Raw genomic sequence first — 26564 nt, 5'->3', positions numbered from 1 at the left:
TGTGTGTCTGTCAGTCAAAATGTGTTAGTCTTTAACAGGAAGAGGTGTGGCAAGAAAGAGTGGGGCAAATTTAAATTAGGGGGTGCCCGAGTTCTGTCATGCCTAAGGCAGCGGAAATCCAAAATACACCACTATGTATATGTGTATGGTGTCTAGTGTTTCTAGAGGGTGTAGTGTGCATGTATGTGTATAAGGGCTATTGTGTGTGTGTGTGTGTGTGTGGGTGTAGTTAGGGGATGTAGCGTATGTGTAAAGGGACTATAATGTGAGTGTTTATGTATAGGTGCTGAAGTTGTATGTACAGTGTAGTTTGTGTTGTGTGTTTGTGTGTCTTGAGGGTGTAGTGTATGTTCTTGCCTATGGGGTGTAGTGTGTTTAGAGTGACTGTCAATCTAGGGGCTGTAGTGCACGTATGTATGTATGTATGTATGTATCTAATGTGCATGTATATGGGCTGTAATGTGTGTGTGTGTGTGTATAATTTCATAGACTGCAGTGTGTGTACGGGGCTAAAGTGTGTTTGGATTGAGTTTGCTGTGTGTGTTTAGAGGGCATTAGTGTGTGTTTATGGGGCTGTAGTGTGGGAAGACATAGAGATTCAGGATGCAGAGGAGAAAAAAATGTTAATTAAAATAAAAAAAATAAAATCATTAATAATTTTTGCCACCTTTGGCGAAGGGAGGATGGACATCCTGGTGATCCAGCCAGCTGGATGCACTCTCTGGCTGGTAGCACATTGCTTCAGATGACCCCTGGCAACACTCTCAGTGACCAGAGCTTGCAAGTATATGCCATTTGGCCCCCACCCAGAGATGAGATTAGTTGCTCCCTGTGCCGCTCTGCATGTCTGTGTAGCCACACTTCCATGCCCTCTAATTGGTGAACTAAATGTTTTAGGTTATAGGAGAGGGGCAAGACTGCAGGCACTACAACAATTTCAATAAAATGAAATTTTGGAAACAATTAAAATTATTAAGGATACACTGTAGTCACCAAGGGTACTTCACCTCATTGAAGTGGTCTGGGTGCACTGTCCCATCACCCTTAACCCTGAGCATGTAATTATTGCAGTTTTAATGAAAACTCCTCTAGTGGCTGTCTACCTTTTGGTTGCCTAAATGAAATGAGGACTTGAGGACTTCCAACATCACCAGAATCCCCATAGAAAATAATGCTTTCCTATGGGGAAATCCTAATGTAAGTGTGGGCGGAGCCAAGCCAGCGCCAAGGGACATCGGCGCTGGACCCAGGTATGTGACAGAAGAGGTTATTAACAGAGGGGGAAGCTATATTGTCAGTTTGTTATTCTGGCACTATAGTTTCCCTTTAAAGTGCCTACAGTGTCCCTTTATATACTCATTGAAAACTGAATTTGAAATAGCTGACTTGGTAAAATGCTTTAATTTAGCTCTGGTCACAGCTTGGTTATTTTAGCTTTAGTTTCTTCAAATTTGAATTGAATTAACTAAAAATTGCAAGTTTACAAAATAACCTTTGTAGCAGCCACTGTCTACATATGCCAGTTCAGTTTATGGATATAAATGTTGCCTTGTTATAGAAATTGTGACATTGTGTAACAAATATTTGGAAGTGAGCATTGACAATGTAACAAAGCCTATGAGTGCTGAGTCTTAATAATCACAGCATCTACATCTCCTCAATCATCGAAATTCAGAGTTTAGTGAATAAACTCCAAATCAAAGTTCCTTCTGATTCTCATGCTGAATTAAATCTGCACGCTCCAACAATTAATTAAGAATTAATCTACCCTTTCTCCAAAGTAAAATAATAATAATAAAAATAACAATAGGAGCAGAGAAATAACAGGAGTTAGACGGCCCAGCACAGTTCACACACGAGCTGCCCCCTCCTCCACACACAGCCTGGTTACCAATAGTACAGCAGGCCAGGAGTGCACTTTGCTGCCTGCAGGAGACAGTCCCAGAGTTTGGAAATCTCCTCAGCCCCCCTCAGGCACGGGTGACGTCACGGGCCGCGCTTGCTCACAGAGCTGGCACTAGAGCCCCGGCCGGGGGCAGGCAGAGCAGCACAGGGCATGGAGTTTGGAACTTTCCGGGGAAAGATTCCGTGAGGCACCCCCAGGACCAGGCTACACACACAGCATGGGCGGCCATGTCAACCTGGCGGCCGGGATCTGTGTATTAGGAGCTCTCTTATCTAGCAGCAGCCTGCAAGTGCGAGCAGGTATGAAGTTCTGTGTCTCCACTCTGTTTATGGAGGGGGGGGGGGGGGGGGGGGGGGGGGGGGGGGGGGGGCTGGTTCCCCTGTGTAATACAGGCAGCTCCTCTATCCTCTGTATTATAACAAAGGCACCATTTCTTACTACATAGGGCACTCAGTGGATATTTACCACCTGCCTAACTATAGAGAGTCTGCGGCAACGTTCTAAGAGTGGATCACTCAGCAGGAACATGCCACTGGTTTCCATGGTGACTGCTCCACTTTCAGAACTTTGCCCACTAATGTGTGCACACTAATGTGTGCAGAATTGTTCTTGGTTAAATGTTTGATATGAGTGTGTGTGTGCTTCCATTACAGTTGCTCTGCATTTTAGATACATAATGCCAAATCCCACCTTCTACAATCTAAAAGTGGGCTTCTGTGCTGGATAATATTTTATTTGTGCGATTATGAATGTCAGTGTTTGCATAGAAATTAATTTGCTGACTCAGCTTTCTTTTGTTATATTCCTTTTTCTGATTTATTCTGTTATTTCTTAGTTATTGTGTATCGATTCATCTAGGAGTTAACAGTAGAAAATCATAATATATTCTTTTCTTCTTTTTTTTTTTTTTAATTCGAAGCAAATTAATTTAAAAGTGAAATGAAAAGGTTTTATAATTTTTAGGTGTTTTAAAAGTATTGCAAATGATTTTAAAATATACTATCAGGCATAATAATACTTGAGATTTGTTTCTTGATGGATTTGTCTAGCTAAAAACAGGGGTCTGTTCATTATGTTGTGCACTGTTGTGATTTTGAGAATACTTTCATAGTTGACTGGACTGATGATTGTACCCAGTTTTGCAGTTTTAAAATAAATTGTGCCAGCCTGATCTTACCCACAAATGAATGTTGAGTCATCCACAAAGGGATTGTAAGATTGTTGTAGCAGGACATTTCTCACCTTTGATTCCTGTCTTTCTAAGCCCTTATGCCACCAATTATCTGCCTCATGTCTTTGTACTGCACTCTGGTAAATGTTCATGTTTTTAATGTTCAATTCTAATTATGTACAATGCGTAAAGCCCTTATGAACTACCAATACAATACAGATATAATGTTAATATATATTTCAATTTGTGAATGATGAACTGTATTTTTTTAGTAAGTGCACCAACTGTAAGTGTAGACAGCCTGAATTTTATTTTGTAGGAAACACAAGATTCAAAATGCTTTGACCCATCTCCGTGTCATCCAACCTCGACTTCTTGAGTTGAAAATCTCTCTGAGTGTTTATTTCATTTATATATGTTTCCACCATTAACTTATCTACCCTCCAGTCATTTTCTGTGTCCTCTTCGCAATCAACTAGAAAACAACTGTTATGTGTGGAGAAGGCGGCAGAGCGTTTTGGAAAGCAGATGTCATTTCATACTTTGAAAATGAACAGCTGAGATCTCTTCACTGGCCAAAAATATACAGAAATTGAAATTTGTGGGTTTCTTCTCCTACATGTAGAAATCCATCATAAATGGGCACTAGAAGTGGCCTGTCCCCTGTTTTAATTCATTTGGAGATATTGCTTGACAAAGAAATTATCAAAAATGAAAAGTAACTGGAGAAAATAATATTACTACTGTATGAATGAACATAATCTATTGCAAATCTGTAGCTTCTGCGAGGCCCAGGAAGTGGCCAAGATTTTTTAGCCAGTCCTTTCTCTCCTGTAATTTAAGTGAGAGTACTGTGCATTTTCTTTAAACTCTTACTTAACCCCAAGTTGCCTTCTGCATCATAACCAAATAGAATAGTTAGCGATAGGGCTTGGTATTCGCCTTTTTAAATACTTATTCAATGTTACATAAGATTGCAATAACACAGCTGGGATTGTAACAATCCCAATATAATGAGTTAGTTTAAGGGAACATTCCAAGCACTGTAGTGGTTATGGAGCCAAGGATGTCTCTACGCCCTCTCAGAATAAGGAGTCTAATTGCTTTTAATAATATACATGGGCCCAGCTAGGCTCTGGCTGACTCACCTACTGCCAGAATATCCAGTCACTGATGTAAGCCATCCCATGCAGGGCTGCTCAGCTGATGCTCTCAGCCAAGAAGCCTGCCCTGCGCTGCAGGACTTAGCTCAGTAGAGTTAATGGCAGTTCCTTGCAGGAGTTTTCTGCAGTAAGGAAGAAAGCGATGGGAGCCAGATGGTACAACCATTCTTAAACGATTTGACTAGTTATAACGGGAAGGCGCCAGAGACTTCTTGACACCATAATCCCTACAGCAGGCTATAGGAGTTATGACATGTGGAGTGTTTTTTTTAGAAGAACAAATTGATATTATTTGTAGCAAAATATAGTGGTAGTCTATAATTGGGGAAACCTATTTTTCAAACTATGAAGCAAAAGCATCATACAGAATGAGATGTGTACTTTTATTTGTTAAGATTTAAACTTTTTTTTAAATGATTGAAAATAGTTGGCACCACCACTATAAAATGGTAGTGATGGTGACTTTTTAAAGTATGTCATATGTAGTGATAAAAATTATTTAAAATACCAGCTTTAAGTAAAACACAGGTATGAGAGAACAGTTTGGTCCATCTGAAACTAAAAATGAATCTGGACAAACTAAATTTCATTATTAAATTCAGGTAGTTATTTTGAATTTTATTAAAGGGAATTGCATCACTTGGCATTTATATTTGAGATTGTAGTTGAGATAGAGGGTCTCAAGTTTAGAGTGAATAATATGGCTGTAGATACCACTCTACTGGAAATAACTCTGATGAAGTGAGTCAACACTCACGAAAACGCGTAAGGACAGCAATACTTTTCGGCACTTACCGCAAACTACTCCTGAGTTGTATTTGGAACGCAGAAGGGGAGAACAGTGACACGCACGCGGCACCATTCAGTTGGTAATTTACCGGCCGGACTGCAGGAATGTGTAAACTGCCCCCAACAACTAGCTTTTTCCACTAACACTTGGTACAATGCTGCAAATTGTGAGTGCATTTTTTAATTCAACTACTTTATTAAAATTTCTTATACAGTATACACTATGGATCTTTAAGTATTATCATTTATTTATCATTTTATTTATTGATACCATAACATTTGAAGAAGACATCATTGGTACTGTACTATATCAACAAAGCTTGTTCTGTAGGTAAACCCCAGCTGGTTTAATAGCTGGAGCTAACTGATACTAGCTAACATTGCACAGACTGTATCAGTACATTACTTTGATACTTGTATCGAATAGAGACTACAACTATTTGGACTTTTATACATTGGTATTTTGACAGCATTGTATTAAGTTTTATGAAAAACCATTGAGACCTATTAGTTTTTTTTTATATATTTTTAAACTTTTTCCCATATATGAAATACTGTTTTTACTTTTAAAAGTACATATCATTACCCACTCCTGGATACTCATTAGATAATATCTAATACCATTTTTTTTTTTTTACTATTTTTTAAAAAAGCAAGCAGTTTAAAACAAATATACAAACCAAAATCAAGCAAGAATTTTTTGTAAAGTCTGCAATAAACTTAATATAAACTTGATCAAATTACATGATTGGAGACACCTCTCGGCTAGAGGAGTATGTTCAGCCTCTCTCCCTCCCTCTTACCCACCCTTTTCTGTTTTAGAGCAGTTCATTAGAAAGAATCCCGAAACAGGAGTCTGTTAAACATGATCACACTGACCAGAGTTCCACACTTCACCTTGTTAGATTGTTGCAAGGTGAAGAGATCTTCCAACTGTGCATGTATAAATCTGTCAGGCATGCCTAATGCACTTTTCCAGCATTCCTAGGGATAGGACAATTATTGGTTAGATCAGTGTCCCCCTGGAGTTGGAGTGGCAAGCATAAAAAGAGAAGCAGGAGTTTTTTTTGTTTTTTTTTAAATCATATTTACCTGCTTTTGAAATTATACAGTTGTCTCAAAGTAATACATGTCCCCCTGCTCCCTTCCCCCCGTCTCACTCCACACAAAAAAAAAGAAAAGTAAGTGTGCATGGGGGTGGATGAGAACTTATACATTCTAAATGGAAAGAGTGGCAGACATAAATATTTGCTCTTAACGCTTCCTTCTGTTATGATTCAAGATAATTACTTATTTCAGCAGACAGAATTCTAATCTTTTCACCTCCTGTAGTTCACATAAGGTTAAGAAATGCCAGCTGTGCTTTACCAAACCTAGAAGCATTTTATATTATGAATCATGTAAATGATTTACATATCCTCAAGCCACAACACATACCTTTCATGACATATACCTGGCATTCTCTCTCTTTCTGGAGAAGCCAATGTAAAGTCTTTGATACCTGAAATAACTTTAATGTTGCTTTATTGATTTAAAGGTTATGTTTCATTTAATTTTCAATTTGGACATCTGTATTTTTCTAAGCACCAAACCTACCACATCCTAATGGAGGGATGTTGGTCCATGGATGTTGTCCTTTACTCAACATAAAACGTTGCCATTTGTGAAAAATGTTTGGAAAAAAGTTAAAGGACCACTCTAGTGCCAGGAAAACATACTCGGGTCCCCCTCCCGCTGGGCTCTGGAAAGGGGTAAAAACGTACCTTTTTCCAGCGGTGGGCGGAGCGCTCTCCTCCTCCGATCCTCCTCTTCTCCTCTCCGTCGGCTGAATGCGCACGCGCGGCAAGAGCTGCGCGCGCATTCAGCCGGTCACATAGGAAAGCATTCATAATGCTTTCCTATGGACGCTTGCGTGCTCTCACTGTGATTTTCACAGTGAGAATCACGCAAGCGCCTCTAGCGGCTGTCAATGAGACAGCCACTAGAGGAAATAGGGGAAGGCTTAACCCATTCACAAACATAGCAGTTTCTCTGAAACTGCTATGTTTATGAAAAAATGGGTTAACCCTAGAAGGACCTGGCACCCAGACCACTTCATTAAGCTGAAGTGGTCTGGGTGCCTAGAGTGGTCCTTTAACCTTTTTCCTAGAGCCCACCTCTAGTGAATGTCAGACTGACTGTAGCAGACAGACAGCCACTAGAGGCAGTCTTGTTATAACAGTATGCATACTTTAGTAAAGTAGTCTGGGTATAGCTGAAGTACAGCTGCAATAAAAGTTAAATATTAAACAAGCTTCCAGCAAGCCTTTTTGCCATTAATTCCTTAAAGTCGGAGTCGTGGCAAAAGTTGTAAGTGAGATGACCAGCGTGGCAGTGTTTACACTTATGGTAAAGTCTTCCAACTTAGCATACATGGTACAAAGGTTATAAAACATAGTATATACACATGTAAACCTAGCACTAGAACGCGTACAGTTTTTTCCTCTGCTGAAATAAACCGGTTGCCCTAAAGAAATTCCCCTCTCTCTATATACATTTTTGTATTAAAATATTTTTTTAAAGACAAATCAGAGAATAATATGATATAACATCCGTCCATGCTCTAAGTGGATTTTACTGGCTTTATTGCCCGCATTCTGGTGACCATAACATGCACTGGAGAGCAGTAGGACGCACCTGTAGGAGGTCTCTTTTATGCTTTCTCTAAAAGTTGTTTTTTGGGCGAGGTCTATGCCAGAGAACTGATTTGAAGGGTGAGGGAAAGTCCTTTTTTTAAATAGGTTTTCTCCCAATCTATTCACTTGCTAGCGTTGCTGCTAGCACAATCTATAGAAATAATTCTCTTTAAAGGGACACACATCACTTCACAATTTTTTTAAACCAGCAAACCCTTTTTAACAAATATACAAATATACTTTTTTAAAGAGCATGTAATAAACGTTTGCAAACTTGGTCGTATTACATGATTGGGCACGACTCTCACCTAGGGGAAACCAGAAACCGGAGCCTGCTCTGCATGATCACACTGATCAGTCTACCTCTCTTCCCTCCCACTTGTCAGGTTGTTCCAAGTTAAGAAATCTTCCCACTGCACATGTGTACATCTGTCAGGCATGCCCAATGCAATTTTCCAGCATTCCTAGGGATAGCACACTGGTCGGTTAGATCAGTGTCCCACCTGGAGTGAGGGTGGAAAGCAAAAGAAAGAAAAGGCAGGTAAATATGAAAAATAATCATAGCTACCGGCTTCTTTCAGCCTGCAGAATGAGGCAAATGTCTCATTCAAAGCTAAAGCTTTTGAATTAGACAATTGTTTTAAAGTATCTCTTGATCTTGCTTACAGTAAATATCAAGTAGAGAAAGACCGAGAAAGAGAGGTAACAGATTTATGGAATTGAGACACATTCGGATGAACCTACACGGGGTATGTCAGTGACATGGCAACGTCTAAATGGGACAGGTCACTAAAAAAACAACGTGTCAACCTAGCATGAATGGACGCCAGGCTGACCTCACACTTAGCAAATCACGTTTAAACATGTGGGACACCAGGGGACAAAACCAGCATAGAGGGACAAGTACCCAAAAACGGGGATGCAGTGCAAAACTTGGGATAGTTGGGATGTATTAAGAGAGAGAGATGTAGAAAAAAAAAAACGAAGTCTTCTGTCTAGCATTGTTCATCTTGGCCCCTTTCATATCCTCTTGAGTCCTAGGCTTGAAACCGGAAGCCTCAGATTTGGCACCTGATAGGCAGAGAAACAGAAGACTTTGGGGTTAAACTGTTTGTGAATACCTCTGAAGGTAAGTTGGCGCCAATGATCTCCTGGCTTGTTAACAACTTCATTCCGATGACATTGTTATAGTGCCAGACTGTTCTTTTAATCGAACTCCATCAAGTGACAGTTTAAGCAATTCATCAGTATTCTTACAAATCCTGAACTTGCATGACTTAAAGACAAACTATGTGGTAAAAAATTTAAATAGTACAAAAAAATATTGAAACCCTACACGTGGGATAATTGTTTTGTATATTACATTTAGAGTGAGTGGAACTGCCATAGCATGGCTGCTACCAGTTTACACATAACAAAGCTGACATAGCCGTGGTGAAAACAGTAGTCCAAGTTAGAGTTACATTCCAACAAAAAAGGCAAACTATTACAACTACATCCCCTCTACTTTTCCTCCCACAAAATCCCCTATCTTAATCTCTTTCCATACAGATGGAGAAAAGTCCTCCCCTCCTCCCTTCCTCCTCCCGCCCCCCCCCCCCCACACACACACACATGTGTGCGCACACACACACACATGTGCGCACACACACACATTTGAGAACATTTTCTTTTTTTTTTAAAACTCTGAAATCTGGGTAGACACACCTGTTTGACTTACATTTGCAAATAACTCTCCACGTTTAGAATTATTAAGCTTTTGAGGACATGTTGCATGTGCTAATACTTATCACTGTACTTTTCTGTATGTTGGCATTTAAGTCATTTGAAAAAAAATTCTGGAACTGGAATTTCAAGATGAAGAGCTGTACCGACTGAGTACTTGCACAATAACCACTTCAGCAAGCCTAAGTGTTAGAGCTTTGAGACACTGTTTTTTTTTTAGAATAATAGAACTACATGAGAAAATTACCATTATCAGAACATAGTGTTCCAGTTAAGTTGTTAGCAAATATTTACTGTGTTGCTTATTGCTCCTTTAGTTGAAGAATGTATTTTCTGTTGCTTGTCATATGTTGTTCATATTTATTTGTACAGCAGTAGCCTGCTATATATCTGGATATAGTTTCATGAAGTGACTGGTGACATCAAAATGAGAATATTCTCTCCCTATGACACGTTTTCTTTAAACCTTTTGTTTCCAATAATGCTCCTCTCTTCTGTAATAACTTGTTTTATTCTAGGCAACATTCCTACTTACAAGCTGTCTGCCTCCAGACTTCACTGCTTTTACTTTTGTGGGCATCTATTTAAGGAATTCCAAACCATGAATGGATTTGATTTATTTCACATAAACTCTTTATTCAACTAATAGCATCATTAACAAACTTCTTCCTTTCTTACCCTAGCCTTGAATTATTTATTCCTGCTAAGGCTTTGCTAGTGGTCTTGCACCCAGTTCTAAACATGCATTCATAATTTAAAGGGACACTATGGGTACCAAAACAGCTTTAGCTTAATGAAATCACGTTGTTTATGCAGCCCTAGTCACACACCCCTGCATGTGACTTCCTAAACACTTCCTGTAAAGAGTCAGCTAATGTTTACACTTCCTTTATTACAAATTCTGTTTAATGTTTAATGTCGTATCTCCTGCTCTGTTAATAGATTTCTAGGCCCTGCACAAAATTATAGCAACCTGGATTAACACTTTAGATACGTCTGGTGTTGGGTAAGGGTGGATGTGAGTAATGTTTTTGAGATGGAAACAACAGGATCTGGTGATTGACCGGATGTGAGCGGTGAAGGAGAGGTTGGAAAGAAGAGAATGCCATGGCAGCATCCCTGTGAGGTAGATTGGAAGGTAGTGGAGTTGGCATGGACTTAGATAGACACGTGAGGAGTAGTGTTTGAAGGAGGAAAGACGAGAAGATCTGTTGGATATAGATTGAGATAAAGTTGCCATCCAGTTGGAAATAGCAGAGAGGCAGTTGGAAACACTATTTAAGAGGAATGGAGAGAGATCAGGAACAGACAGATAGATTTGCATGTCAACAGCATAGAAGTGATGTTGGAAGCGTAAGGATCTGATTAGGTTACCGAGGAAGGCAGTATAGATTTTGAACAGTACAAGACCGAGGATAGAACCTTGAGAAACACCAATACAGAGGGGCTGTGGAGGAGAGCAAGAACCAGAAAAGGAGACACTGAAACAGCACTGGGAGAGATAGGAGGAGAACCAGAAAAGAGAACCAGAAAAGAGCGGAGACCAAAAATGGATAGAATGCTACCATCAACTAAGCTCCCACATATGTGGGAATCAGTAAAACGTATGTTGTGCAGACAACCTCCATTATCCCTAGCCACTCCCGTACACTCCCTATACCGGGGTGTACCAACCTTTAACTTTAAGGTTTGGGAAAGCCTGGGAAGTACCCATTTATACCAAGTGTACCATGTACATAGCTCATACACCAGGGCTCGGCAAATCTGCTGCGCCAGGTCACCATGTTCAGTAAAGAAGCTGGCTGTCTGAAAGAGCTTTAACCCCTTAAGGACACATGACATGATTCTCTTTTATTCCAGAAGTTTGGTCCTTAAGGGGTTAAGGCGGCTGATCGGCTACCTGAGGGAGAATGCAGCCGGCCAGCTGATCGGCTACCTGAGGGAGAATGCAGCCTTCAGGCTTTTTGCAGTAAACACTGTGTTTTCAGAGAAAATGCAGTGATTACATTACAGCCTGGGGATAACTCCACTGGCCACTCCTCAGATGGTTACTCGAGGTGCTTCCTGGAGCAGTGCTGCACACTGTATAGTACTGCCATTTAGTGTCTCCACCCTCTGCATGCAGACACTGAACTTTCCTCATAGAGATTCATTGATTAAATTCATCTCTATGAGGAGATTCTGATTGGCCAGGGCTGTGTTTGAATCATGCTGGCTCTGCCCCTGATCTGCCTCCTTGACAGTCTCAGCTAATCCTATGGGGAAGCATTGTGATTGGCTCACAGAATCACTTCTGATGATGTCAGCTTAAAAGATCTAAAAAAAAATTAAAATGGATATATGTGTGTATGTGTGTGTGTATATATATATATATATATATATATATATATATATATATATGTGTGTTTATAATGCAGAATATCTGTATAGTACTGCACCCCTTACCCAAATAAAATACACTCACAGATCCCAGAGTCACTGGCTTTGGGCATATACAGCATACAGAACAAGAGAGTTTGGACCCACTAAAAACTTCCCTGCTATATTCAGAAATCTGCAGCAGTTGAGTAATAGAAAACTTGTAATGTTTGTATATTAATATATAATAATTATTATTATTATAATTAAACTCTCATTGTTCACTGGAACTGTCCCTTCCATTTCTCACTTAGGATACAAATAAAATTCTAAACCTCTTAAAACACTCCTTAAAAATAAATCCCTATAGAGATACATACTAATAATTAAAATAAGCCCACGTTTTTCTTTTTTCAATCGGCTTTATCTGAGCTTTCTGATAAACGTATCTCATTCTTCATTGTAGAGATTTCCCGAACAGTTCGCCGGGAACTGTTCGCCGGTGAACATAGCTTGTTCGCGGTCGCGGGCAAACATATGTGATGTTCGGTCCGCCCCCTATTCGTCATCATTGAGTAAACTTTGACCCTGTACCCAGGGCCGGCCTTAGGGGTGTGCGAGCTGTGCGGCCGCACAGGGCGCCATGGAGCAGGGGGCGCCGTGCGGCCGCACAGCCGATTTAAAAAAAAAAAAAAAAATTTTTTTTTTTTTTTTTTTTTAAATTTGCAGCGGGGGCGGAGCTTACCGTGCGGCGGGGGCGGAGCTAAAAGCGCCGGAAAACTGCTGCAGGGGAAGCAGGAAGGAGTCCCTGCTTCCCCACCAAACAGTCACCAGGAGCTGCACTGCCTCCACAATTAACTCCACAGGTAACTGTGTGATTGTCAGGTGAGTGTGACTCTCTGCCTATGTGTATGACTGTCTGCCTCTGTGTGTGTGTGTTACTGTCTGTGTGTGTGTGTGTGTGTGTGTGTGTGTGTATGACTGTCTGCCTCTGTGTGTTTGTGTGTATGACTGTCTGCCTCTGTGTGTGTGTCTGTGTGTATGACTGTCTGCCTCTGTGTGTATTACTGTCTGCCTCTGTGTGTTTGTCTGTGTGTATTACTGTCTGCCTCTGTGTGTGTGACTATCTGCCTGTGTGTTTGTCTGTGTGTGACTGTCTGCGTGTGTGTGTGTGTGTATGACTGTCTGCGTGTGTGTGTGTATATGACTGTCTGCCACTGTGTGTCTGTGTGTATTACTGTCTGCCTCTGTGTGTTTGTCTGTGTGTATGACTGTCTGCCTCTGTGTGTATGACTGTCTGCCTCTGTGTGTATGACTGTCTGCGTGTGTGTGTGTGTGTGTGTATGACTGTCTGCCTCTGTGTGTATGACTGTGTGTGTGTGTCTGTGTGTATTACTGTCTGTGTGTGTCTGTGTGTATGACTGACTGTCTGCCTGTGTGTGTCTGTGTGTATGTCTGCCTGTGTGTGTCTGCCTGTGTGTGTGTATGACTATCTGCTTGTGTGTGTGTGTGTGTGTGTGTGTGTATGTCTTCCTGTGTGTGTATGGGCGTCTGACTCTGTGTGTGTGTGTGTGTGTGTGTGTGTCACATACAACCAATACACGCATATCACACACTGTTAATATACCCATTACAAATATCACACATAGCATACATATCACACACAGTCATCACACGTACTATTAGATACACAGACAACACAAACATAACAGCATACATGGATGACGGGGGGGGGGGGGGGGCACTGTGAAGATTTTTCGCACAGGGCGTCTAAATGCCTAAGGCCGGCCCTGCCTGTACCTCACAGTCAGCAGACACATTCCAGCCAATCAGCAGCAGACCCTCCCTCCCAGACCCTCCCACCTCCATGACGAATAGGGGGCGGACCGAACATCGCATATGTTCACCCGCCGCGGCGACCGCGAACAAGCTATGTTCGCCGGCGAACAGTTCCCGGCGAACTGTTCGGGACATCTCTATTAGGTTTTAAGCTGGTGGACAGGGTCCAGAAAACCGTTACAAGTTTTTGTTTTTTTGTAAAGCAAATTTTTCAAAGAGCCTGTCTGTCTGTCTGTCTGTCTGACTGTCTTATTTTCATTTCTAATCTACAACTATTTTTCAACATACTTTTCTAAAGTTGAATAAAGGTCATATGGCTTGTGTAAGTGTATGTTTTACTTCTTTTAAAGCCTTTTATTATATCCCATCCTTTGTGAGCAGCTCTGGCTGTAAAATATTTCTTATTTTGCACATTGTAGTCATCCATTCCTAGTGACTGTGTAAAAGCAGTTGCTTCTCTAGCGTGTCTGAGCAAGTAGCACCAGGAATGCAGTAATAGTGTGGATATGGTCTGTTTGCTTCCCTACTGTTTGATGTTGCAGAAACTCAGGAATCCACATAAAAAACTACCTTCTTATTAACTTCAAACAATAATAAATGTATTTTAAAGAGACTCCGTCTGGAGATAAACTGGAGAAAATTACTTAAAACATTTCTTATTAATTATGTCCATGTTAATGTCATTCCATTCCCATGGTTTAAACATATATCCCATTTTAATATAAATCTATTATTTTAGAAATATATTACATTTTAATCAGCTGTTACTAAATAACTAAGAAGAGGTTGGCCAAAAGAATCTTACCAGTGCTGCTTATATCACTATTGTGCTAATGATGTATTTTCCACTATCAAATAGGCATGTATATGCAGTGCTCAAATTTGTAAGCTCTGTGTCTTATGTAAAGGGACCGGGTATCCACGCAAGTTTTCCCATCCAGCAGCAGCAGCAGGATTCACTGTTCTCGCGATCCGCGAGAGTGTTGCCGCGAGTTGCCATAGCAACCCGCGGATCGCGAGAACAGAGGACCCTGCTGCTGCTGGATGGGAAACGAGTATGGAGAGCACTGGGCCCCTCTTCACTGCCACCGGACCACCAGGACCAGGTAAGTGTCAGGAAGGGGCAAACCATACACACTGCTCACCTTCACAGCACTTATTACACGCAACACACACCACACACACACACTGCATACATTGTACACACACTGCATACACTGTACACACACTGCATACATTGTACACACACTGCATACATTGTACACACACTGCATACATTGTATACACACTGCATACACTGTGCACACACTGTGCACACACTGCATACACTGTGCACACACTGCACACACTGCACACACACTGCATACACTGCATACACTGTACACACAAGCTGCATACACTATACACACACTGCACACACACTGCATACACTATACACACAAGCTGCTTCACTATACACACACTGCATGTACTATATACACTATACACACTCCATACACTATATACACTATACACACAAGCTGCATTCACTATACACACACTGCATACACTATACAAATGCCCACACTGCATCCACTATGCAAACACACTGCATTCACTATGCATACACACACTTAAACATGTGTATCTGTATGTGTATCTGTTTGTGTGTCTGTGTTTGTTTCGGTGTGTCTGTGTATCTGTATGTGTGCCTGTGTGTCTCTCTCTGTGTGCCTGTATGTGTGTCAGTATTTGTCTGTATCTGTGTATGACTGTGTTTCTATGTAACTGCATGTGTGTACCTATGTGTCTGTGTATCTGTATGTGTGCCAGTGTGTGTATATGTGCATACATCTCAGCATTTCATCTACACTACACACAAATACAACCCTGCATCCAAATGTCAACACTACATAAAAACACACCACCATATTCAAAAAGCACACTACAGAAAAATGCTCGCTTACATTCAAATGCCAATACGTGCAAACACACCCGTACATTCACTCACACATACTCCATACAAAAACATGCTTACATAAAAAATATACAAACACTGCTCAGTGCTAAATACATTTAAAAAAATTGTGGTCGGTTTTTACATTTTAAAGTTGAGAGGGGGGGGTGCCAAATAAAGGATCCGCCCCGGGTGTCAAATGCTCCAGGTACGCCCCTGGCAGTTAACAAGCTGTGAGACAACAGTGGATTATAGCAAATAATGTACAGGTTAGGCTAGGTATGCATACGGTACAGTGTGATGCTTAAGGTTATGCTCATAAGAGGGTAGGTAGTACTAGTAGGTTGCCAGACACTCAGGCTAGTTGGCATGGGATTGGCTAGTAGCGGGCTGTCTAGGGACACTGCTAATGGATATGTGAAGCAGAGGCGGCTCTCTAATTAGGCGGTTTAGGCGGCCGCCTAAGGCCTCGCGCTAGAAGGGGCCTCGCGGCCGCCTAAACCGTGTAATTAGAGAGCCGCTTCAGGGCTTTCTTTCCCAGTAAAAAATAAAATAAAAATTAAATACTTTAATGCCGGTCGGCGGCCGCATCAAGATTGCCGCGGCGCCGGCGCTATTAAAAGATGAAACCCTCTCAAATGGGTTTCCCCGTGCAGGAGTGAGTCCCCTCCCCTCCTCCTGCACACTTCCTGGTAATCGGCCAATCCGCGATGTCGATGACGTCACGACGCGGCGACGTCACGACGTAACCCCTCCCTGCATTCCCCCGCCTGCGGTACCAAGAAGAAGAGAGAAGAGTAGCTGCTGCGGAAGAAAAGAGAGCAGAGGAGAAGAGAGAAAACAGAGAAAACGGAAGGACTCAGGAGAGCAGAGGAGAAGAGAGAAAAAGGTAAGGAGAGCAAAGGAAAATACATTAAAGAGAAGGGAAGGAGTGCAAAGGAAAATAAATGAAAGGGGAAGGGAAGGAGAGACAAAGAAAATAAATTAAAGGGGAGGGGAAGGAGAGCAAAATAAAATAAATTAAAGGGGAGGGGAGGGGAAGGAGAGACAAAGAAAATAAATTACAGGGGAGAGGAAGGAGAGCAAAGTAAAATAAATTAAAGGAGAGCAAAATAAAATAAATTAAAGGGGAGGGGAAGGAGAGACAAAGGAAATAAATTAAAGGGGAGGGGAAGGAGAGACAAAGAAAATAAATTAAAGGGGAAGGGAAGGAGAGCAAAATAAAATAAATTAAAGGGGAGGGGAGGGGAAGGAGAGCAAAATAAAATAAATTAAAGGGGAGGGGAGGGGAAGGAGAGCAAAATAAAATAAATTAAAGGGGAGGGGAAGGAGAGCAAAATAAATTAAAGGGGAGAGGAAGGAGAGACAAAGAAAATAAATTACAGGGGAGGGGAAGGAGAGCAAAATAAATTAAAGGGGAGGGGAAGGAGAGACAAAGAAAATAAATTACAGGGGAGGGGAAGGAGAGCTAAGTAAAATCAATTAAAGAAGAGCAAAATAAAATAAATTAAAGGGGAGGGGAAGGAGAGCAAAATAAATTAAAGGGGAAGGGAAGGAGAGACAAAGAAAATAAATTACAGGGGAGGGGAAGGAGAGCAAAGTAAAATAAATTAAAGGAGAGCAAAATAAATTAAAGGGGAGGGGAAGGGAAGGAGAGACAAAGGAAATAAATTAAAGGGGAAGGGAAGGAGAGCAAAAGAAAATAAATGAAAGGGGAGGGGAAGGAGAGCAAAAGAAAACAAATTAAAGGGGAATGGAAGGAGAGCAAATTAAAATAAATTAAAGGGGAAGGGAAGGAGAGCAAAAGAAAATAAATTAAAGGGGAAGGGAAGGAGAGCAAAAGAAAATAAATTAAAGGGGAAGGGAAGGAGAGCACATGGAAAATAAATTGAAGGGAAAGGGAAAGAGAACAAATGGAAAATAAATTAAAGGGGAAGGGAAGGAGAGCAAAGGAAAATAAAGAAAAGGGAAGGAGAGCAGAGCAGAAGAGAGAAAAAAAGCAGGAGAGCTGTACCCCCCATCTTTCCACAGAATAATGGTGGTATATCATGACAATATTACTTAACAATATTAAATATTATTAATAATATAATAATTATATTATTTACTATAATTATATATTATCCTAATTATTATATTAATTATTATCATTAAAGGAAAAATCCAGTGCCAGGAAAACTATCGGTTTTCCTGGCACTGGAGGTACCCTCTCCCTCCCACCCCCCAATACCCGGTTACTGAAGGGGTGAAAACCCCTTCAGTCACTTACCTGAGGCAGTGACGATGTCCCTCGTCGCTGTCTCCTCCTCCGCGCCGCTCCTCCTACTGTCTCCGTCGGCCAGTGGGCGAGACTAATCCCGCCCACCGGCCGAGGAGACCTAATGCGCATGCGCGGCATTAGCGCTCCCCATAGGAAAGCATTGAAAAAGATTTTCAATGCATTCCTATGAGGAAATGAGCGACGCTGGAGGTCCTCACACAGCGTGAGGATGTCCAGCGACGCTCTAGCACAGATAATCTGTGCTATGAAGGAGGAAGTGACCTCTAGTGGCTGTCTAGTAGACAGCCACTAGAGGTGGAGCTAACCCTGCAAGGTAATTATTGCAGTTTATAAAAACTGCAATAATTACACTTGCAGGGTTAAGAGTAGTGGGAGTTGGCACCCAGACCACTCCAATGAGCAGAAGTGGTCTGGGTGCCTGGAGTGTCCCTATATTAATTGTTAATATGTTAATATTAACAATAATATTATGATAATATGTAATATGTTATAATCACAGTATAGTATTATAGTATAGTATTGACTCCTTGACTGACATCAAAATTGAAGATCTCAGCCAATCCGATGCTTTCCTATGGGAAAGCATTGTGATTGACTGAGATCATCAGTTTAGATTATGTAAGCCAATTGGGCGGATCCGGCGCTGGCGGACTTGTGCAGCTCTAGAAATTAGGTAAGTTTTTACTACATTGGGGGGGGGTGGGGGCTAAATAGTTAAACACGATAGGGTCAGGAATACACATTTGTGCTCCTGATACTGTAGTGTTCTTTTAATACACTGTTGAACTTTATTTCAACTTTATTTCAGTTTTAGGAGACATCAACAAGAATAACTAAGTAGTCAGCCACAAACCTTTTATCTATACCCAATGTTTGTGTATAGGTATTTTGTAGAATAATTTAATAACAAAAATAAGTTTGTGAATAGTGAGATTATGAGGTTTATTAAAGGACCACTCTAGGCACCCAGACCACTTCAGCTTAATGAAGTGGTCTGGGTGCCAGGTCCTTCTAGGGTTAACCCATTTTTTCAGAAACATAGCAGTTTCAGAGAAACTGCTATGTTTATGAATGGGTTAAGCCTTCCCCCTATGTCCTCTAGTGGCTGTCTCATTGACAGCCGCTAGAGGCGCTTGCGTGCTTCTCACTGTGATTTTCACAGTGAGAGCACGCCAGCGTCCATAGGAAAGCATTGTGAATGCTTTCCTATGTGACCGGCTGAATGCGCGCGCAGCTCTTGCCGCGCGTGCGCATTCAGCCGACGGGGAGGAGAAGAGGAGGATCGGAGGAGGAGAGCAGGAGGAGATCTCTCCGCCCAGCGCTGGAAAAAGGTAAGTTTTTACCCCTTTCCCCTTTCCAGAGCCGGGCGGGAGGGGGTCCCTGAGGGTGGGGGCACCCTCAGGGCACTCTAGTGCCAGGAAAACGAATATGCTTTCCTGGCACTAGAGTGGTCCTTTAATGTTTGCCTTAAAATATATAATTTATACAGTTAATTTTAATATCGGCTGCTTATTTTTTCTTTTTAGCGCGCGTGGCGCGGGGGGGGGGGGGGGGCTCATATTTGATTTTCGCCTAAGGCCTCAAAAAGTCTAGAGCCGCCTCTGATGTGAAGACATTATTATCATGCAGGTATTAGAAATAGCAGTATTAGGCAAAAGCGTTGGAGCGATAAAAATCTTGGGAGCCCAGTGTGAGTCACCTGTTTCAGCTTGGAAAGGTGCAGAGGGGGCAAGTCAGAGTTCGCTGTGTCGGTTGTATTAAACAGTGTCCTCAGAGCTGTCTTACGGTGTGAGTTCCCCTTCATCCAATACCCCTCGTGGGAAAAATTGTTAAATGTGCTTGTGGGTCCCGCCGGGGTAGTCCAGTTGCAAGGTCTCCCGTGCTGTGCCTGGTTGCCCATCTCCGTGGGAGCTTGTGATTATGACGCAGGTTAGTGGTGTGCTTGTCTGGGTCTTTATCAAGCTGCTGCACCGCAATGAGGGTCTGCTGCTCAACTGTTGCTTATCGGGGTTCGGTTTCATGTGGGATTTAGGTAGGTCCCGCAGGCCCCTTCGAGGTGGTGTCACCGCTTGGTGTGTTAGCTTAGAGGTAGACAGGAGATGTCTCCATCGTTGGTGCCTTCTTGTTCCCTTTACCTTCAATCGAGGTTCAGGTCGGTTGTGGTGGAGACGCGTGGGTCCCTCTCTGGGCAGGGTCATTTGCACTTTTGCCTGCCTCTCTCTATTTGCTATTTTCGCCCAAAAGGCGTTGAAGATTGCGTTCAGCCTTGTCAGCGTGTCAGTGCCGTTGGAGCCACATGGTGGCGTCTGCCATTTTGTGGGCCTGTATAGCTGAGGGTTGCTTCTGGGGCTCCGCCGTCTGTATCAGCCGTGGTCTCTGTGTCTGGCGGGGTTGGACTGCGATCACCCCCACCGGTCCTAAGGGGGGGGGGCGGGTAAGCTGTGGCTCGGTGCCCCCGGTGTAGAGGCGAGGAGAGCGGCCGCTTTCACCCAACCCCGTCCACCGTAGGCCACCGTGGGCCACCTCTGTTTCGTGCTTGCGGGAAACACCGGTGTCTGTTAGTAGTCGGGGTGCCTCTGACACGGGCAACGTATCCTGGCATCAGTTTAGGCTTCAGATCCATGACACTTTCCCTTTTAGTCAGCTATGGCTTCGGGAACTCCTCCGCCATGCGAACGCTCAGTTTGCAGGTCAGGCCCCGCCCCCCAACACAGGTACTTTTAAAAACCCTTACCTCAATAAGCACTTACCAAACTGGACATATTTTCATTAACGTCCCCACTGTGTCTTTAGATTCCTCTCTATGATATTCCTTTCTCAAGCTCAACCACACACTAGCTGGACAAGATACGTACATTCCAACATACTTTCTAGCAAATCATTACGCTTCTATTGCCCTGCATTCCTTAGGGATAGATCAACTGGCTGTTAAGAGTATTGGTGTGGGCCATGTCATTGTATATTTGTAATTCAGTCATGCAAGGCCTACACCCATCCTCATGCTGAGGTATTCATCCAACAGCGCAACTCATAGCTAGAGCCTTGCTCCTACCTCTCTAGGTTTTAGATAGGGCCTCACATGTCACGGCCACTTCTCTGAATCTCTTACTTGTCACTGAGGGGCCAACATTCCTGCCACATAGTTCGGTGGCCTCAGTCCCTCTGCCAATTTATAGCTAGAGCCTCTCAGAGTCACTTGGCACTTAGTAGGGCTTCACCTTTCCCTCATTTAGCTTCTTTTTCACCATTCGACACTATGTAAGCCGCCAGTTGTTATACTATCACCTACATGACTATCACATTTACTCTACATATAGATTTTGCACAACTCAGAACTAGTAAGATATTTCAATCCAGGCTCCCCAGCCAAACCCTCCACCCCACCTAGTCCATGCATTCCAGCCATAACCCAGGTTACCTCAGCCCCACTTCCTGGCGATCTTGTACCGTTCCACTTTTACCACTGAGCTCAGACATAAAGGAGTGCCATTTCGCTTTTTTGGCTCAGAAGATTGTGCTGTATTGACTCTGGTTTATAGCTCTGGGCTACCCTACCTTGTGTCAGCACCCAAGCTGGAAAACACAGAGAGCATGACAGGGATATAGGCCATGATGGCTCCCATCGTTTCATCTTTTGAATAATTGTTGACACTAGTGATGTTTAGAATTCCCTGACTTTGTACATTTTATCATCCCATGTAGTACCCTACATCATGCTCATTACTTCCATCAGCTCATTGTTACACTGACAGTTGCTATCCAGCAGATGTTTCCTCATCTAATGTTATTAGATATTATTAGTTATCTGTACAGTAAGGTCCCCGGTTAGTAGTTCAAAGCTAGGGAACACAGATGGTATATCTTGACTGTTCCGTATTCGTTCTCACCTTTTGTCACTAAGAGCCATCTCCCTCAATAATCACACTTCCCCTCCTCTAATTGAGTTAATTACAGGTGTCATTTCACTTCTACCAGGTATTAGAATTTGTTCTAAGCTCCAATCTATTAGTTAAGACTCATACAACTTAAGTACTATAAGTAGCTGAATCAAGTATTGGTTTCTTGCTGGGGCCTTTTATCAACCCGTTTATTTGCGGGTGAACCTACCATATTAGCCTAATCAATGGGAATCACAATTATTCCTGCGCAAGTTTATTATCGGCTCCTTGTTCTTTAAAGTTCCCAGCATTAGGTCATGGTATTTGGCCTATCTTAAGGGCCACAGAAGCAGCCTGACTAGGAAGATGCCATATTCCTCATCTTCAAGTTGCTCCCAGTGCATCAGTCCCAGTGGCATTTGCACGATATTTAGCGAACTGAGTATTCTACTTTGCCACCCATCTTATGTTTGGAGTGAAGAGATGCCCAAACTACTCAATATAGTTGCATAATCTATCTGTAGGCTCCTCCTGTATGTCAGTACTCAGTAATCTACATGAGGGTATTGATTATGAAACCAAATGCCATACCCTGAAGCAGATGTGTCTTTTGTATCTGGTACATCCTTTGGAACTCCGCTGTCTTGATCAACCTTTGGCCCCTACACCAATTTTAATTTCAGGAAATACATAAGACTTGAGATCATTGCAGTTCAGCAACCGTGCCGCATAAGTCCAGCATATCAGGGAAAGGGAAAATCCTTTCTGGGCAAAGATGCCTGTTTCCCATATAGATCTCAAGTCTCTCCTTGGTCTGCTGAACTTTAGCATGCACCTTACATAAGGGAGTACATTAATTTACCATCCACTCAACCTGCTCCCAGGTTCACCTGTCAACAATGTCAAAAATAGCGTTGTTACATTCAAAACATGCTTGAGCAGTCCTGTTCATGTCGCTAAACTTTCTATCCCACCAGAACAGGGAAACCATGTTCACTCCACCATTGTCTCTCATTTCTGGACTAATACAGCCACCTACACTGGATTGCAGCCAATTTTATAGTTAACTGGGTCTGTGACACATTTCCCATAGTGAAACCTACCCTGATTAGTAAATCAGCAGCATGGGAATTATTACCGGTCAGTCCCCCTCATTAACAATAATAGGGTTGATTAGCTGGCAGCATCACAGAAACTCTACTTTGTTCACGTACCTATACCAGGCTGTCACAACATAGCAACCGATGAGGTGACTCGATCACAATTTTTCTTATTCTTCTGAACTCTCTCTACGGTGGCCAAATGAGCTACTAAACCCCTACAGTCCAGAATTTAATTGCTGGCACACACAGCACTCTCTGCCAGGGCTCTGGCCATTTTCAATAAACTCACTATCGCATATGAAATCATCAAACCATTCGATTCCATGAAGGCATTCACATATTTTTTGCCATCTCAACCTTTAACTAGCTTTAACTAGCTTTAACACCTTAAAGTGACTCGAATACAACCGTTAACATTTTCAAGTCATGCTAAAAGAATACACGCTGCTCCTACTACCTCTAGTAATATCCCAGAATGTATAATCTAATGGGTGGGACAGTAGAGTCATCTGCATATGCCATACATATCCCTCAACCTGAGAGGGAATTAAGTCATGCATTTAAGTATTGGTTATATAATGTCAACACATATTTAGTGTTAAACTTTTTGCCCTCTTTTACAGGCCTACCCAAACGTTGATTCCGGCACACCACAACCGACTTACACCACCATTACTATAACTCTACTTATTGTATACGACCACAAATGAGAAGGCGAAGCCTGTAATTGTGCGAGGAGTTATCCGGCCTATAAATACACAGACCTCCCCTTCCTCTGGGTTGAGACTGCCTGGTTCAGCCCACCTACCTCTCCCTTTATTAAGCCATTCATCTTGGTGGGTCCTCTTTTACAGGCCTACGCGAACATTGGTTCCAGCACACCACAAATGAACAAAGAATGATACTTGTGGCTGGGGGTGTAGCCAGGGCTGTTCTGAAACTGTTTAAGTGACTTACTTATGACTTAATAATAACAATTTGTGCAACAAAAATGCAGTTTAGAACAAGAACAATGTATCTTATTTACACAGACTGATTTCTAAACATATTTATTGTCGTTTAAAGACCCATTACTGTATTAGTTCTACAGTACACACCAACAATACAGAGCTACTATACAGCCTGTTCCAAATTATTATGAAAATTATATTTTTCTCATTTACCTAAATAATTGATGTAAATACCAGTCAGCATAATTCTCATGTTATCAACTATTAAGATTACAATTCACATTTTATTAAACAAACCTCCTAATGATAACAGCATTTTTATTAAACATAAAAAACTTACAATGCACTGTTCCAAATTATTACACACAGTAAGTTTCAAAACACTTTATTGGTTGTAAAGAACTGAAAATTGTCATTTGTTGTGTTTGCAGCATATTTACTGAAATCAAAAGCTATTTCAATCAAACTTACAACAACATTCTAACTTTTTAAACATTTTAACAGGTCACGTTACATTTTAACATAGGACCCCTTACTTGATAGCAGCTTCACAAGTCTTGCATCCATTGAACTTGTGAGTTTTTGGACAGTTTCTGCTTGAATTTGTTTGCAAGATGTCAGAATAGCCTCCCAGAGCTGCTGTTTGGATGTAAACTGCACCCCATCCTCATAGATCTTTTGCTTGAGGATGCTCCAAAGGTTCTCAATAGGATTGAGGTCAGGGGAGGATGGAGGCCACACCATGACTTTCTCTCATTTTATCCCCATAGCAACCATTGGTGCAGAGGTATTCTTTGCAGCATGAGATGGTGCATTGTCATGCATGAAGATGATTTTATTACGGAAAACATAGTTCTTCCTTTTGTACCAGGGAAGAAAGTGGTCAGTCAGAAACTCCACATACTTCGCAGAGGTCATCTTTACACTTTCGGGGACCCTAAAGGGGCCAACCAGCTCTCTTCCCATGATTCCGGCCCAAAACATGACTCCACCACCGCTTTGCTGACGTCGCAGCCTTGTTGGAACAGGGTGGCTGTCCATCAACCATCCACTACTCCATCCATCTGGACCATCAATGGCTGCACGACACTCATCCGTGAACAGGACTGTTTGAAAATTAGTCTTCATGTATTTTTTTTTGCCCAATGCAGCCATTTCTGTTTGTGAGCATTGGTTAGTGGTGGCCGAATAGAAGGTTTATGCACAGTTGCAAGACTCTGGAGGACTATACACCTTGATGTCCGAAGGACTCCAGAAGGCACCAGCAGCTTCAAATATCTGTTTGCTGCTTTCTAATGTTATTTTAGCAGCGGCTCTCTTGATCCGATGCATGAATCTGGCAGAAATCTTCCTCAATGTGCCTTTATCTGCACAAACCCATCTGTGATCTGAATCAGCCACAAATCTCTTAATAGTGCGATGATCACGCTTACGTTTTTGTGAAATATCTGTTTTCATACCTCGTCCAAAGCATTGAACTATTTCACTCTTTTTGGCAGCAGAGAGATCCTTTTTCTTCCCCATATTGCATGAAAGGCCAAAATAGGGATTGTCCCTCCTAAATAGGGAACGTTGGGATATATGGCACTGTCGTGAGTTATGTGTGTATGTTTGTTATGCAAGTGTGAGAGCTGTTGATTAGGTATGTTTATTTCATTAATTTGGTATGTTTAAGAGTTACAGCTAATATGGTGTAAGCGTATATGACTGATTAAAACATTGTATAGGGCTCTTAAATTCCAGTGATATTTTTAAGCTGTGATGAACCAGCAGCGTGATTCCCAAAAATGAGAATTGCTGGGAATTAAAAGTTAATTTTACATTTAAAGTAAAATAGGAAAACTGAGAAAAACAATTGACTTGGATAATTTTTCTGGTTTGGCTATTCAACCCTAAACTGTGTTATTTACTTTTTAAATTTCACTTTGAGTTCATGGCAATTCGAAATTGTACGTTCACTTAAACATAGATTATGGACTTAAAGGGACTCTCCAGTTTCAGGAAAACAATCCGTTTTCCTGGCACTGCAGGTCCCCTCTACCTCCCACCACCCATCCTGGTTGCTGAAGGGGTGAAAACCCCTTCAGTGACTTACCTGAGACCTGGTTTCGGGTTGCCGCCGCTTCTCCCCTTCCTCACGTCAGCCGGCGGGGAGACTCTTATGTTCATGCCCTGGCAGCAAGCATCCCTTGCACACATTTGTGCCAGCACAAATGCTAGCAAATGTATGTTCTATTGCTCCGCGTTACTGTGTTACTCACCCAGTAGGTGTTTCTCACACTCACTGGGGAAGTATGGGATGCACAAAGTATGGGAAGTATGAAGTAAAGCAGTAAAGCTAGCATGTTAGCAGACCTCCCAACATTGGCCTTACAGAATCAGTACGGAGAGTAAAGGGGACAGGTCAGTGAGGCAATCTGACGCAATCCAGTCACTGGCTCTCCCCATTAGGGGCATACCCACCAAACAGGGGAGCGTGCCCACCCACATTACTAGCAGGTCAGCCTGCCAATCATTTTAGCCAGTCCATTGAGGGCAGACTCTGTAGGGAGCACTGTTACTATGCTCCCTGCTTGGTCCTCCTGCCATAAACATAGCACAAGCACTTCTGTGATGCGCCAATGCTATGATTTTTGGAGGACATCCGAGGACTAAGTCAGGATGGTGGGACTGTCCTTCCAAAATCAGGACAGGTGGGAGGCATGTGTTACCATCAACATGGAGGATTACTCTCCTTGGGCTAGGGTACCTAAGCAGACTCAATCAATCCACACTCACAAACCCCATATA

The 26564-nt window shown here is 42.2% G+C and overlaps 1 protein-coding gene across 1 annotated transcript in view; it reads left to right on the top strand.

Moving 5' to 3' along the window:
* The first annotated feature begins 2036 nt into the window (after positions 1 to 2036).
* The window catches only part of LOC134612013 (chondroitin sulfate proteoglycan 4-like), a 41979-nt gene continuing 17451 nt past the window's right edge, over positions 2037 to 26564 (top strand). The window contains exon 1 of the mRNA XM_063456397.1: positions 2037 to 2205. Coding sequence (XP_063312467.1) covers positions 2124 to 2205 — 82 coding nt within the window. The 5' untranslated portion in view covers positions 2037 to 2123. The remainder of the gene's footprint in view (positions 2206 to 26564) is intronic.

This window comes from Pelobates fuscus, chromosome 5, assembly GCF_036172605.1.
Source record: "Pelobates fuscus isolate aPelFus1 chromosome 5, aPelFus1.pri, whole genome shotgun sequence".
Taxonomy (NCBI): domain Eukaryota; kingdom Metazoa; phylum Chordata; class Amphibia; order Anura; family Pelobatidae; genus Pelobates; species Pelobates fuscus.
The sequence above is the reverse complement of the archived record's forward strand: the minus strand, read 5'-3'. Positions and strand labels throughout refer to the sequence as shown.